We start from the raw sequence: 16,228 nt of genomic DNA, 5'->3' as shown, positions 1-16,228 counted from the left end.
AGCTTGGGTACCACACACCCCGTGGATGAAAGCATAGATTGAGGGAGGTCATTCGTTGTGGTACTGCATGACTTGATTATGGTCAATTCTTACTGTGCTTCAGTGGAGAGACCTAGCCACATGGTTTCCTTACAAAGTTGACTTATTGTCTTGAAGGCTGGGCTGTCAGATTTCCTGACTAATGGTCCAGGTACAGTAATCAGGCTGCTGATGAAAAAAAAATTGTATCTTCTGTGGCCTGTTGCTAAAATTAGTGTACAAGAAAATACTCTTTGGGTGAAGTCGGAACCTCCTGTGTGTTATCCTGTGTTGAGTGTCAGTACCATCATTACATTTCCTTGAACGCCATAGACATCAGGTGGCTATAGTGCATGATTTGGCTGATCAACAAACATAAAGCAGACAGAAATATTAGAGACAGAGATATCTCTATCCCACTGGATTACTGGCTCAACCTGCAAAATTTTCCTTAAAAGTGCAACATTTGCTGTATCTACGGAAATATTCAGAATTGTGCAGGTACATAGACTGCAGTAAAATAAACCTAACATAGTTGTGGAGTCACTTGAGTTCAGCAAAAAGTGTTACAGGCAGCTGTTGAGTCACATTCTTTAAAGCTGTTATAAACCTGTACTTTGCCTTGGTGAAAAGCAAATCGGCACAAAGGTGAAGTGTGGTCTTTGTAGACACTAAAAGTCGATTAAACAGCTGCATGTAAAAATGTGGAAGCCAGAAGTTTTCGCTTCTCTGTTTTCTAACACATTTTTTCTGGGAATTTTTGCTGTTATTTTCCTTCTCTTTCTGGACTTAAAAAGCAGAAAAAGGGGCCCACGCTTTCCTCAGGGTCCCACAGGAGTACCATTTCTGGGTAATATTTTGCAGATAGACTTCAAGAATCTACATGTCTCTCTGAACCAGGTATGTTACATGTTTCAACAGTCTAGTAGCATTTCAAAATCATCTTTTTGTAACACTGCTACTGGGGTGCTATTCCAAATCCAATTAGTCATGAGACTGACTTAGACTGTGCTGCTCTACAATCTCATTATTGCATATTTACTATCTAAATAATAAAATTAATTTCGCTGCCTTTGGTTATAAAATGTGGAGCATACACGCTGAAAATCTTTTTAAAAAATGATTTATGGGTGAACCTCTCTCTCCCATATACTCTTGGCATTTAATGTCGTATTCTCTAGACCAGGGCTCACAATTTCAAGTCATGAGCTACTAGCCAGGCCTTAAGAGTTACTCGCCACTTGTTGCCCCACCCAAACCCTACCCTGCTCCGCCCCTAAACACGCCCTCAAAAAATATCTCATAAAATTACACTGTTTTGAATGTTTTATTCAGAATTAAGTTACAAAAAAATATTATTAAATTGCAGAGCGCTCACAGCATGTCCCTTTAAATTGCAGAGCGCTCACAGCATGTCCCCTTAAATTGCAGAGTGCCCACAGCATGTCCCCTTAAATTGCAGAGCGCTCACAGCATGACCCCTTAAATTGCAGAATGCCCACAGCATGTCCCCTTACATTGCAGAGCGCCCACAGCATGTCCCCTTAAATTGCAGAGCGCCCACAGCATGTCCCCTTTCATTGCAGAGCAATCACAGCATGTCCCCTTTCATTGCAGAGCGATCACAGCATGTCCCCTTTCATTGCAGAGCGATCACAGCATGTCCCCTTTCATTGCAGAGTGATCACAGCATGTCCCCTTTCATTGCAGAGCGATCACAGCATGTCCCCTTTCATTGCAGAGCGCCAACAGCATGACCCCTTAAATTGCAGAGCGCCCACAGCATGTCCCCTTGCATTGCAGAGCGATCACAGCATGTCCCCTTTCATTGCAGAGCGCCCACAGCATGACCCCTTACATTGCAGAGTACCCACAGCATGTCCCCTTACATTGCAGAGCGCCCACAGCATGTCCTCTTAAATTGCAGAGCGCCTACAGCATGTCCCCTTTCTTTGCAGAGCGATCACAGCATGTCCCCTTTCATTGCAGAGCGATCACAGCATGTCCCCTTTCATTGCAGAGCGATCACAGCATGTCCCCTTTCATTGCAGAGCGATCACAGCATGTCCCCTTTCATTGCAGAGCGCCCACAGCATGACCCCTTAAATTGCAGAGCGCCCACAGCATGTCCCTTTACATTGCAGAGCGATCACAGCATGTCCCCTTTCATTGCAGAGCGATCACAGCATGTCCCCTTTCATTGCAGAGCGATCACAGCATGTCCCCTTTCATTGCAGAGCGATCACAGCATGTCCCCTTTCATTGCAGAGCGCCCACAGCATGACCCCTTAAATTGCAGAGCGCCCACAGCATGTCCCTTTACATTGCAGAGCGATCACAGCATGTCCCCTTACATTGCAGAGCGCCCACAGCATGTCCCCTTAAATTGCAGAGCCCCCACAGCATGTCCCCTTACATTGCAGAGCGCTCACAGCATGACCCCTTAAATTGCAGAGCGCCCACAGCGTGTCCCCTTTCATTGCAGAGCGCCCACAGCATGACCCCTTAAATTGCAGAGCGCCCACAGCATGTCCCCTTACATTGCAGAGTGCCCACAGCATGTCCCCTTACATTGCAGAGTGCCCACAGCATGACCCCTTAAATTGCAGAGCGCCCACAGCATGACCCCTTAAATTGCAGAGCGCCCACAGCATGTCCCCTTACATTGCAGAGTGCCCACAGCATGACCCCTTAAATTGCAGAGCGCCCACAGCATGTCCCCTTACATTGCAGAGCGATCATCACAGTGTGCAGAGACCAGCGTGCACTTACCTGCAGCGGGCGGCTTCTCATCAATCCTGTGCGTCCTCCGTGTCTCCAGCTGTCAAAGTTGAATAAAACTTGTACTCCATAGTTAAGCAGGCCATATACTAGTCTAATTTTGTTCCAAATGTTTCATTTTAGGAACATTCATTCAATTTTCATAAGAGGATGAAATCAGTGTTCCTTTTCATCGTACTTTTGAATGGCATTCATCAAGGCTGAGAATTATCATACAAATGGCTGAAAATCTTCTAGCATTTGGCTAGCTTTACATTTGACACCTTGTCAAATGCCATGTTCACGCATGAGCAGATTGATTTTTCAATGTGAGCATTTTTCCGTGCATACATGAGCATTTTAGAAAAGAATTGCAAGTATTTTACATGTGAAAATGTCTTTACATGTCTTTATTTACTTTTTTTTAGCAATTGGAAAACACTAAAGGGGGAAGAGACGTTTTTACAAGCTTAAAATTGCCTAAAATTGACCTGAAAAAAACATTCAAATGCATAAGTCAAGCATTTTCAGGCTTTCCATTGAAGTCTTTTGGGCTGACACTACTCACATCTGCCTTAAAAGTAGCTCATGTAGCTTTTGGAGCTTCAGTGTCGATCTACAGGCGCCTGACAGTTAAAATGTGTTACCAACTATCCATAAAATTATGGAAAGTTTGTAAAAACACAGGCAATTTTCTCCTGTCTATGTTTGTCTGAGGACAGGAGAAAAGCAGTTTAAAAAAATCTTCTTGCGCCAACTCTGATTTGTGCATGAGCAGTTCTGGAGCTGTGTTCTCAATCTGGATGTGCAACATGTTGTCACCGCACAGGCGCGCACATGGACACACCCTGTTGCCCCGAGTTGAGGTCATGCCTAGAAGTTCACCAATTGGCCGGCTATTTACTGTATTTACTGCATGCAGCTCAGCACTGGACATGAGATCAGAGGTGATTATGTCTGTCATAGAGATGTGCTGTTCTACAAGTTTGCCTTCTGCTTGTGCCTTTTTTAACAGCTTATTTTAAAACATAGAGGAAGTGTTTCCTGACCATTCATACGATATCAAACTTTTTACTGCAAGGGGAGGAAAACTGTACTATGTGTAGCTTAACACTAGATAATAAAATAATCTGGCCCACCTTGAATGAGTATTGGGGAATGTTTGTAATTCCCCAGTTTGCCAAGCTTGTCACTTTGCATTAAGATGAGCTTAGGAATTGAGAATATCAAGTTCTGATGGCGGGTGCCTTATCGTGTGGACACATAATCTTTCCAGGTTCTGTTCCATTCATTTTATTTTAAAGTAGTTCTAAAGTCAAAAATGTTTTTTAACCTTAATGCATTCTTTGCACTAACGTAAAAAAAATCCTCACTAACCCCCCCCCCCCCCAAATCCCTAAGCACTTGCCTAACTCCTCTCATTATCCAATGCTGTCCCAGCTTCAGCACCGATTTCCTCTCTTCTTTGGTGTAGCAGAGTACCAGGATTAGTGTTGAGCGAACACGGACTGTATTATTCGTGTTCGTACCGAATAATTGGATTTTTTGTACCCGAACACGGACACGGACACTTTACTGTATGTTCGGGTAAAAATCCGTGTTCGGTCGTTTTATTTCCGGGTTTTGCATGCTTTGGCGCTCTTTTCATGGCGGGCTTTCAACAGCCAATCAACAATCGTTTAACTGGTGTGCCTTAAGCCATCCCAGCCATGCCTGCAAATGTCTCAGTAGCTGTGATTGGCCGTCTGAAGCATGTGACCAAGTCTTTATAAGTTCGAGGCAGCCGCAGCGGCGTCATTATGCTGCTTAGATTCAGGGACAGAGCACACATCAACGTGCTGGCTGCTGATTAGGGAAAGATAGGCAGGAAAAAACCATTTGTGTCCGGATAGAATTGAGGGACAGGTCGGAGTGTTTAGGCAGGGCGAGTTGTAGGCATTTTAGGGATAGAGTCTGCTGAATTATAGGGTCAGTGTCTTCTACAAACTACAATCGATATTGCTGTGTGGGGGGTGGGGTCTGCACTCAATCCTGATCTACGATCTCTTCTCAATCCTGTTAGGGACAGAGTCTGCTGAATTTTAGGGAAACTGTGTTCTACAAACTACAATCGATATTGCTGTGTGGTGTGGGATTGGAGATAGGCAGGTGTCAGTGATCCACATCCATTTTTCTGTGTGTGAGCTGCAGTGAACACAATCTTTTTGGGCTGCAGTGAACACAATCTTTTTGGGCTGCAGTGAACACAATCTTTTTGGGCTGCAGTGAACACAATCTTTTTGGGCTGCAGTGAACACAATCTTTTTGGGGTGCAGTGAACAAAATCTTTTTGGGGTGCAGTGAACACAATCCTTTTTGGTGTGCAGTGAACACAATCTTTGTGGGGTGCAGTGAACAAAATCCTTTGTGGGGTGCAGTGAACACAATCTTTTTGGGGTGCAGTGAACAAAATCCTTTTTGGGGTGCAGTGAACAACATCCTTTTTGGGGTGCAGTGAACACAATCTTTTTGGGGTGCAGTGAACAAAATCCTTTGTGGGGTGCAGTGAACACAATCTTTTTGGGGTGCAGTGAACACAATCTTTTTGGGGTGGAGTGAACAACATCCTTTTTGGGGTGCAGTGAACAAAATCCTTTTTGGGGTGCAGTGAACAAAATCATTTTTGGGGTGCAGTGAACACAATCTTTTTGGGGTGCAGTGAACACAATCTTTGTGGGGTGCAGTGAACACAATCTTTTTGGGGTGGAGTGAACAACATCCTTTTTGGGGTGCAGTGAACAACATCCTTTTTGGGGTGCAGTGAACACAATCTTTTTGGAGTGCAGTGAACACAATCTTTGTGGGGTACAGTGAACAGAATCTTTGTGGGGTGCAGTGAACACAATCTTTGGGGGGTACAGTGAACACAATCTTTGTGAGGTGCAGTGAACACAATCTTTGTGGGGTGCAGTGAACACAATCATTGTGGGGTGCAGTGAACTCAATCTTTGTGGGGTACAGTGAACACAATCTCATACTTCTGAAGGTTTGAGGGTGCTGCCTGTTCCATACTCCCCCTACTCCTCATCTAGCCTTTTAGGGGTACAAACAATAGTAATTGGGGCCTAGTGTGGTTGTGTACGTGTGATATACATACACTTTTTTGGGATCATATTTTCTATTCCGCTATTTAATCAAAAACCTTTGGGGATCAGTTAAATTGGGGGATAGTCTGTGTTGGTACGTGTGAGAGAGATCCACCTTTCCAAGTTGTTGGGGTTCATCTCATACTTCTGAAGGTTTGAGGGTGCTGCCTGTTCCATACTCCCCCTACTCCTAGCCTTTTAGGGGTACAAACAATAGTAATTGGGGCCTAGTGTGGTTGTGTACGTGTGATATACATACACTTTTTTGGGATCATATTTTCTATTCCGCTATTTAATCAAAAACCTTTGGGGATCAGTTAAATTGGGGGATAGTCTGTGTTGGTACGTGTGAGAGAGATCCACCTTTCCAAGTTGTTGGGGTTCATCTCATACTTCTGAAGGTTTGAGGGTGCTGCCTGTTCCATACTCCCCCTACTCCTAGCCTTTTAGGGGTACAAACAATAGTAATTGGGGCCTAGTGTGGTTGTGTACGTGTGATATACATACACTTTTTTGGGATCATATTTTCTATTCCGCTATTTAATCAAAAACCTTTGGGGATCAGTTAAATTGGGGGATAGTCTGTGTTGGTACGTGTGAGAGAGATCCACCTTTCCAAGTTGTTGGGGTTCATCTCATACTTCTGAAGGTTTGAGGGTGCTGCCTGTTCCATACTCCCCCCTACTCCTAGCCTTTTAGGGGTACAAACAATAGTAATTGGGGCCTAGTGTGGTTGTGTACGTGTGATATACATACACTTTTTTGGGATCATATTTTCTATTCCGCTATTTAATCAAAAACCTTTGGGGATCAGTTAAATTGGGGGATAGTCTGTGTTGGTACGTGTGAGAGAGATCCACCTTTCCAAGTTGTTGGGGTTCATCTCATACTTCTGAAGGTTTGAGGGTGCTGCCTGTTCCATACTCCCCCTACTCCTAGCCTTTTAGGGGTACAAACAATAGTAATTGGGGCCTAGTGTGGTTGTGTACGTGTGATATACATACACTTTTTTGGGATCATATTTTCTATTCCGCTATTTAATCAAAAACCTTTGGGGATCAGTTAAATTGGGGGATAGTCTGTGTTGGTACGTGTGAGAGAGATCCACCTTTCCAAGTTGTTGGGGTTCATCTCATACTTCTGAAGGTTTGAGGGTGCTGCCTGTTCCATACTCCCCCTACTCCTAGCCTTTTAGGGGTACAAACAATAGTAATTGGGGCCTAGTGTGGTTGTGTACGTGTGATATACATACACTTTTTTGGGATCATATTTTCTATTCCGCTATTTAATCAAAAACCTTTGGGGATCAGTTAAATTGGGGGATAGTCTGTGTTGGTACGTGTGAGAGAGATCCACCTTTCCAAGTTGTTGGGGTTCATCTCATACTTCTGAAGGTTTGAGGGTGCTGCCTGTTCCATACTCCCCCTACTCCTAGCCTTTTAGGGGTACAAACAATAGTAATTGGGGCCTAGTGTGGTTGTGTACGTGTGATATACATACACTTTTTTGGGATCATATTTTCTATTCCGCTATTTAATCAAAAACCTTTGGGGATCAGTTAAATTGGGGGATAGTCTGTGTTGGTACGTGTGAGAGAGATCCACCTTTCCAAGTTGTTGGGGTTCATCTCATACTTCTGAAGGTTTGAGGGTGCTGCCTGTTCCATACTCCCCCTACTCCTAGCCTTTTAGGGGTACAAACAATAGTAATTGGGGCCTAGTGTGGTTGTGTACGTGTGATATACATACACTTTTTTGGGATCATATTTTCTATTCCGCTATTTAATCAAAAACCTTTGGGGATCAGTTAAATTGGGGGATAGTCTGTGTTGGTACGTGTGAGAGAGATCCACCTTTCCAAGTTGTTGGGGTTCATCTCATACTTCTGAAGGTTTGAGGGTGCTGCCTGTTCCATACTCCCCCTACTCCTAGCCTTTTAGGGGTACAAACAATAGTAATTGGGGCCTAGTGTGGTTGTGTACGTGTGATATACATACACTTTTTTTGGATCATATTTTCTATTCCGCTATTTAATCAAAAACCTTTGGGGATCAGTTAAATTGGGGGATAGTCTGTGTCGGTACGTGTGAGAGAGATCCACCTTTCCAAGTTGTTGGGGTTCATCTCATACTTCTGAAGGTTTGAGGGTGCTGCCTGTTCCATACCCCCCTACTCCTCATCTAGCCTTTTAGGGGTACAAACAATAGTAATTGGGGCCTAGTGTGGTTGTGTACGTGCGAGATACATACACTTTTTTTGATCATATTTCCTATTCCGCTATTCAATAAAAACCTTTGAGGATCAATTGAATTGCGGGATAGTCTGTGTCGGTACGTGTGAGAGAGATCCACCTTTCCAAGTTGTTGGGGTTCATCTCATACTTCTGAAGGTTTGAGGGTGCTGCCTGTTCCATACTCCCCCTACTCCTCATCTAGCCTTTTAGGGGTACAAACAATAGTAATTGGGGCCCAGTGTGGTTGTGTACGTGTGATATACATACACTTTTTTTGGATCATATTTTCTATTCCGCTATTTAATTTAACTGGGCCTCCATGCGAGACCTGTGTGCCTTGTTGCGCTGTTTTGAGTACTCCACCAACATGGCCAGTGGCAATGACGCCGTTCTCAGCTTAACTATCCCACTTCTATGCCTCCTTGAAAAAACAATTCGGGCGATGATGGAAGAGGATGTGGCACAGGATGAGGAGGAGGAGGAGGATGAAGAGGTAACATTTCCAAGGCTTTCAGGGCAGTCATTCGCAAGGGGCTCCGAGGGTGGGTTCCTGCACACGCAAACGCCAGGGACGCAATTGTCCAGCAGGGGCACAGTTCTGGAGGATGAGGAGGATGAGGAGGAGGAGGAGCTGGAGGAGGAGATGGAACCATGTTCACAGCAGGGTGGCACCCAGGCCAGCTCATGGCCATCACTGGTGCGTGGCTGGGGGGATACAGAGGACACGGACGATACACCTCCCACAGAGGACAGCCTTTCGTTGCCTCTGGGCAGCCTGGCACACATGAGCGATTACATGCTGCAGTGTCTCCACAACGACCGCCGAGTTGCCCACATTCTAACTTGTGCTGATTACTGGGTGGCCACGCTGCTGGATCCCCGTTACAAGGACAACGTACCGTCCTTAATTCACTCACTGGAGCGCGATCGCAAGATGCGCGAGTACAAGCGCACGCTGGTAGACGCCATGCTGCTGGCATTCCCATCTGACAGCGGGGCCACAGTGGAAGCACAAGGCAGAGGAGGAGGAGGAGGAGGTCGCCAACGCAACCAGGGCACCGCCAGCACCTCAGAAGGCAGGGTTAGCATGGCCGAAATGTGGAAAAGCTTTGTCAGCACGCCACAACAAACAGCAGCACCAGCAGCTCAGATGGAACGTCTTAGCAGGAGGCAGCATTTTACCAACATGGTGGAGCAGTATGTGTGCACACGCCTACATGTAGTGAATGACGGGTCTGCCCCCTTCAACTTCTGGGTCTCCAAATTGGGCACATGGCTTGAGCTTGCCCTTTACGCCTTGGAGGTGCTGGCGTGCCCTGCAGCCAGTGTATTATCTGAACGGGTATTTAGCACGGCTGGGGGCGTTATAACAGACAAGCGCAGCCGCCTGTCCAGAGACAATGTGGACAAGCTCACGTTCATTAAAATGAACCAGGCATGGATCCCACGGGACTTTTCCGTACCTTATGCAGAATAGCAATGGATACCGACCTTACCCACCCATTGTTCCATTTTTGCTCTTTCTCACTCTTTTGGGGTGTACCCTCATTTAAAATTTTTGAAAAGAAGCAGTGTTGGCTACCTCGTCCTCCTCCTCAGGGCCAGATTAATGTAGGGGCTATTGGAGCTGCAGCTCCAGGCCCCTACCTTTTATATAGGCCCCGGGTTGGCCATATTCACTGTTACCGCTCTTCTGTCACTTGTAAACACAGAAGTCTGGCTTCTATGCTCGCTTCCCCAGGCAGCACCCTCAGAACCTCCCCACACAGCGTGAAGGCCGGACAAGGAGGGACAGTTGGCGATGCATGGATGTGTTTATGGGCTTCAGAGACAGCATCCCATGTTGAATTAGGCATGCATGGCTGCACCCTTCCTCCTCTGGGTGCATGGCAAGGCACGGCCCTTAAGGCCCTTCAAAATCCTCAGCACCAAGCCCATGATGCTGTTAATCCGGCCCTGGTCCTCCTCCACCGCCGCTTCCACCTACACCGCCCATAGGTGTGCGCAGCCTATTGCATTAAGGTGTGCACCCCAAAGTTGAAATACACATGCATGTGTTTGCCAGCAGGGAGAGTAATGTATCGGGGCCATGTACCTGTAGGCAAGGAGAAATAGAGCAGAGCAGGTCCCAGGGAGATCTTTCCCATCTCCTCACTGGCAATGCTATGTGCCCTAGGTGATTAGGGTGTGCCCAGGCACACCCAGCACACCCTGTGCGCACGCCTATGTCACCGCTAGGCTTGTGACGGTATCAGATTTTCATGCTGCGATTAATTGATTAAGGTTTTGCCACGGTATACGGTATTATCACGGTATTCTATTATTAAATTTAAATTATTAAATTTCCACCTCACTTCAATTTCATTGCTGAATTTAGGGGCTTTGGTTCACTTATGCACATTATTATATAGTCAGTCAGTACAGACTCTGTGAACCAGGCCTAAAATAGGTCATCAAGCAGTGTCTGGCCTAACTGGTGATAACTGGTTCTGGCGCTCGGCTCCGATCCGATGGCCTGGTCATTAAGAGGGCAAATCCTTGTGGTCAAGAAGTGGTTAAACCTGAAGGAGGTGTTGTTTATAAATTACTTTACTATTGCTTTAGGCCTGGTTCACATGTATGCGGGTTGGTGGTTCACATTTGCACAGGCATAGCAGCCCATTGATTTGAATGGGCTGCTATGCCCTCATTTTCCGCAGAAAAAAGGTGCATGCAGCATTTTTTTAAAATTCAGTGGCCTTGAAATCCATCCTGCTTTTGCACCATGCGACTAACCTGCAGTTCCTGCTCTGGCAAGCTTTCTGCATTTTTTGTATACGTGGGCACGGCATTTAAAAATAAACAGTTTGCGTGTGCAGCAACGGCAGGTAAGTCGCATGGTGCAAAAGAAGGATGGATTTCATGGCCACTGCATTTTTTTAAATTCTGCATGCACCTTTTTTCAGCTGAAAACGCAGGCATAGCAGCTCAAGCCCATTCACATCAATGGGCTGCTATGCCTGTGCAAATGTGGGCCCCCAACCCGCATACATGTGAACCAGGCCTAAAGCAATAGTAAAGTCATTAATTGGTTAAACCTGCAGGAGGACCGGTGTTTTTATCTATTAATGACTTTACTATTGCTTTAGGCCTGGTTCACATGTATGCGGGTTGGGGGCCCACATTTGCACAGGCATAGCAGCCCATTGATGTGAATGGGCTTGAGCTGCTATGCCTGCGTTTTCAGCTGAAAAAAGGTGCATGCAGAATTTAAAAAAATGCAGTGGCCATGAAATCCATCCTTCTTTTGCACCATGCGACTTACCTGCCGTTGCTGCACACGCAAACTGTTTATTTTTAAATGCCGTGCCCACGTATACAAAAAATGCAGAAAGCTTGCCAGAGCAGGAACTGCAGGTTAGTCGCATGGTGCAAAAGCAGGATGGATTTCAAGGCCACTGAATTTAAAAAAAATGCTGCATGCACCTTTTTTCTGCGGAAAATGAGGGCATAGCAGCCCGTTCAAATCAATGGGCTGCTATGCCTGTGCAAATGTGGGCCGCCAACCCGCATACATGTGAACCGCCAACCCGCATACATGTGAACCACCAACCCGCATACATGTGAACCAGGCCTAAAGCAATAGTAAAGTCATTAATAGATAAAAACACCGGTCCTCCTGCAGGTTTAACCACTTCTGGATCGCAAGGATTTGCCCCTTTAAAGACCAGGCCATCGGATCAGAGCGCCAGGACCAGTCATCACCAGGTAGGCCAGACACTGCTTGATGGCTATATAATAATGTAATGTGGGCTGCTAGGCGTGTGTGTGTGTATATATATATTTATTAGAGCTGCACGATTCTGGCCAAAATGAGAATCACGATTTTTTAGCTTGGAATAAAGATCACGATTCTCTCACGATTCTCTGTGTAACAAAAAAAAAAAAAATTGGGATAACTTTACTGTTACGTTTTTTTTTTTTTTTTTATTCATTAAAGTCTAATCATTGCGTTTGAAAGACTGCTGCGCAAATACAGTGTGACATAAAATATTACAACAATCGCCATTTTATTCTGTAGGGTCTCTGCTAAAAAAATATATAAAATGTTTGGGGGTTCTAAGTACTTTTCTAGCAAAAAAAAAACTGATTTTAACTTGCAAGCAGCAAGTGTCAGAAAAAGATCCAGTCTTTAAGAGGTTAAACTTCCTTTCTCCCTGGCAGAGGGAAGGAAAAGATACAAATGTAATCATTTTTGTTTATAGTTAGGAGACTTAATGCTGAAAGGTGTTAGCTGAGTGAGTGAATGAGTCATCCAGCTCACTGAAATGTATCAATTCACAAGTCAGGCAGACTTGACAGAGAAACTCGGTATTTTAAAAATGCCACAATAACAATACCGTGGCTATGCAATACCGCGATATATCGAATTACCGAAAACCGGCATATGTCTAGTCACCGCCACATCCACCACCACCTCAACCTCCCTCCTACTCCATATGGGCCTCGTCCTTCAGAGATGAAGAAGAACATTGTTTTATTTTTCTGTTTTTTTTTGTTGTTTTAAGTTATTTCCCTATCCACATTTGTTTGCAGAGCACTTGCCATGCTCTTAATTACGTTTTGCTGCCATTTGCAGCACTCTAGCCCTTTCCTTTGGTGTTTTAGAGCCATTTTAGTGCCTTAAAGTTCAGGTCCCCATTGACTTCAATGGGGTTCGGTGTCCGGGAAAAGTTCGGTAAAAGTCCGGGACACGGACCCGGACTTTTTTTTAAAGTTCGGCCGAACCCGTCGAACACGGACATCTAGGTGTTCGCTCAACCCTAACCAGGATCTCCCCCTGCTGCTGCACTAAGATCAGTGCGGCTGTGTATGCTCTCCAACCACTCCTACCACTTTCACCCTCCACATCAGGGTTTGCCTACAGAAGCAGTGACAAGGAGGCAGCGTGGGATCTGTGTATTCTGCCCACTCCTCCCCCCTCTTTCTAGAAGCAGCAGCGAGCAGACTGGAGGAGGCAATTGTGCATGGGACCTTGAGATATGTAGTCCCCATGGAGCTCTGTACAACGAAGGCTAATGGAGGTGCAGACTTCAAGACCCACAGGGTCTGGCTTTTACTGGGCAATTCTAGAGAGGTCTGGGTCTTTTTCTAAAGGAAAGGAAAGTGTGCAGACCTGCCATTTGGACCTGCCAGAGCTCCACCACAGGTACAGCTACAGAAGAGACAGACCAGCAAGGGAACCAGTGTGGGCAGACCCACTGGTGTGTTGTGAGCATCCAGGGAGCTAAAAGACTGAGCCACAAAGAGTCACTGTGTGTTATTGTGAGGACTAGGGTTGAGCGAACACCTAGATGTCCGTGTTCGACGGGTTCGGCCGAACTTTAAAAAAAAGTCCGGGTCCGTGTCCCGGACTTTTACCGAACTTTTCCCGGACACCGAACCCCATTGAAGTCAATGGGGACCCGAACTTTAAGGCACTAAAATGGCTCTAAAACACCAAAGGAAAGGGCTAGAGTGCTGCAAATGGCAGCAAAACGTAATTAAGAGCATGGCAAGTGCTCTGCAAACAAATGTGGATAGGGAAATAACTTAAAACAACAAAAAAAAACAGAAAAATAAAACAATGTTCTTCTTCATCTCTGAAGGACGAGGCCCATATGGAGTAGGAGGGAGGTTGAGGTGGTGGTGGATGTGGCGGTGACTAGACATATGCCGGTTTTCGGTAATTCGATATATCGCGGTATTGCATAGCCACGGTATTGTTATTGTGGCATTTTTAAAATACCGAGTTTCTCTGTCAAGTCTGCCTGACTTGTGAATTGATACATTTCAGTGAGCTGGATGACTCATTCACTCACTCAGCTAACACCTTTCAGCATTAAGTCTCCTAACTATAAACAAAAATGATTACATTTGTATCTTTTCCTTCCCTCTGCCAGGGAGAAAGGAAGTTTAACCTCTTAAAGACTGGATCTTTTTCTGACACTTGCTGCTTGCAAGTTAAAATCAGTTTTTTTTTTGCTAGAAAAGTACTTAGAACCCCCAAACATTTTATATATTTTTTTAGCAGAGACCCTACAGAATAAAATGGCGATTGTTGTAATATTTTATGTCACACTGTATTTGCGCAGCAGTCTTTCAAACGCAATGATTAGACTTTAATGAATAAAAAAAAAAAAAAAAAACGTAACAGTAAAGTTATCCCAATTTTTTTTTTTTTTGTTACACAGAGAATCGTGAGAGAATCGTGATCTTTATTCCAAGCTAAAAAATCGTGATTCTCATTTTGGCCAGAATCGTGCAGCTCTAATAAATATATATATACACACACACACGCCTAGCAGCCCACATTACATTATTATATAGCCATCAAGCAGTGTCTGGCCTACCTGGTGATGACTGGTCCTGGCGCTCTGATCCGATGGCCTGGTCTTTAAAGGGGCAAATCCTTGCGATCCAGAAGTGGTTAAACCTGCAGGAGGACCGGTGTTTTTATCTATTAATGACTTTACTATTGCTTTAGGCCTGGTTCACATGTATGCGGGTTGGTGGTTCACATGTATGCGGGTTGGCGGTTCACATGTATGCGGGTTGGCGGCCCACATTTGCACAGGCATAGCAGCCCATTGATTTGAACGGGCTGCTATGCCCTCATTTTCCGCAGAAAAAAGGTGCATGCAGCATTTTTTTTAAATTCAGTGGCCTTGAAATCCATCCTGCTTTTGCACCATGCGACTAACCTGCAGTTCCTGCTCTGGCAAGCTTTCTGCATTTTTTGTATACGTGGGCACGGCATTTAAAAATAAACAGTTTGCGTGTGCAGCAACGGCAGGTAAGTCGCATGGTGCAAAAGAAGGATGGATTTCATGGCCACTGCATTTTTTTAAATTCTGCATGCACCTTTTTTCAGCTGAAAACGCAGGCATAGCAGCTCAAGCCCATTCACATCAATGGGCTGCTATGCCTGTGCAAATGTGGGCCCCCAACCCGCATACATGTGAACCAGGCCTAAAGCAATAGTAAAGTCATTAATAGATAAAAACACCGGTCCTCCTGCAGGTTTAACCAATTAATGACTTTACTATTGCTTTAGGCCTGGTTCACATGTATGCGGGTTGGGGGCCCACATTTGCACAGGCATAGCAGCCCATTGATGTGAATGGGCTTGAGCTGCTATGCCTGCGTTTTCAGCTGAAAAAAGGTGCATGCAGAATTTAAAAAAATGCAGTGGCCATGAAATCCATCCTTCTTTTGCACCATGCGACTTACCTGCCGTTGCTGCACACGCAAACTGTTTATTTTTAAATGCCGTGCCCACGTATACAAAAAATGCAGAAAGCTTGCCAGAGCAGGAACTGCAGGTTAGTCGCATGGTGCAAAAGCAGGATGGATTTCAAGGCCACTGAATTTTAAAAAAATGCTGCATGCACCTTTTTTCTGCGGAAAATGAGGGCATAGCAGCCCATTCAAATCAATGGGCTGCTATGCCTGTGCAAATGTGAACCACCAACCCGCATACATGTGAACCAGGCCTAAAGCAATAGTAAAGTAATTTATAAACAACACCTCCTTCAGGTTTAACCACTTCTTGACCACAAGGATTTGCCCTCTTAATGACCAGGCCATCGGATCGGAGCCGAGCGCCAGAACCAGTTATCACCAGTTAGGCCAGACACTGCTTGATGACCTATTTTAGGCCTGGTTCACAGAGTCTGTACTGACTGACTATATAATAATGTGCATAAGTGAACCAAAGCCCCTAAATTCAGCAATGAAATTGAAGTGAGGTGGAAATTTAATAATTTAAATTTAATAATAGAATACCGTGATAATACCGTATACCGTGGCAAAACCTTAATCAATTAATCGCAGCATGAAAATCTGATACCGTCACAAGCCTAGCGGTGACATAGGCGTGCGCACAGGGTGTGCTGGGTGTGCCTGGGCACACCCTAATCACCTAGGGCACATAGCATTGCCAGTGAGGAGATGGGAAAGATCTCCCTGGGACCTGCTCTGCTCTATTTCTCCTTGCCTACAGGTACATGGCCCCGATACATTACTCTCCCTGCTGGCAAACACATGCATGTGTATTTCAACTTTGGGGTGCA

The 16,228-nt window shown here is 45.2% G+C and overlaps 1 protein-coding gene across 1 annotated transcript in view; it reads left to right on the top strand.

Annotated features, from left to right (window-relative positions):
- The first annotated feature begins 661 nt into the window (after window positions 1-661).
- LOC309561247 (cytochrome P450 2D17-like) overlaps window positions 662-16,228 on the top strand; it is a 136,213-nt gene continuing 120,646 nt past the window's right edge. The window contains exon 1 of the mRNA XM_082265044.1: window positions 662-918. Coding sequence (XP_082121170.1) covers window positions 721-918 — 198 coding nt within the window. The 5' untranslated portion in view covers window positions 662-720. The remainder of the gene's footprint in view (window positions 919-16,228) is intronic.

Source organism: Pelophylax lessonae (genome assembly GCF_965119305.1).
Source record: "Pelophylax lessonae genome assembly, chromosome: 8".
NCBI lineage: Eukaryota > Metazoa > Chordata > Amphibia > Anura > Ranidae > Pelophylax > Pelophylax lessonae.
This window is presented reverse-complemented; position numbering and strand designations above follow the sequence as displayed.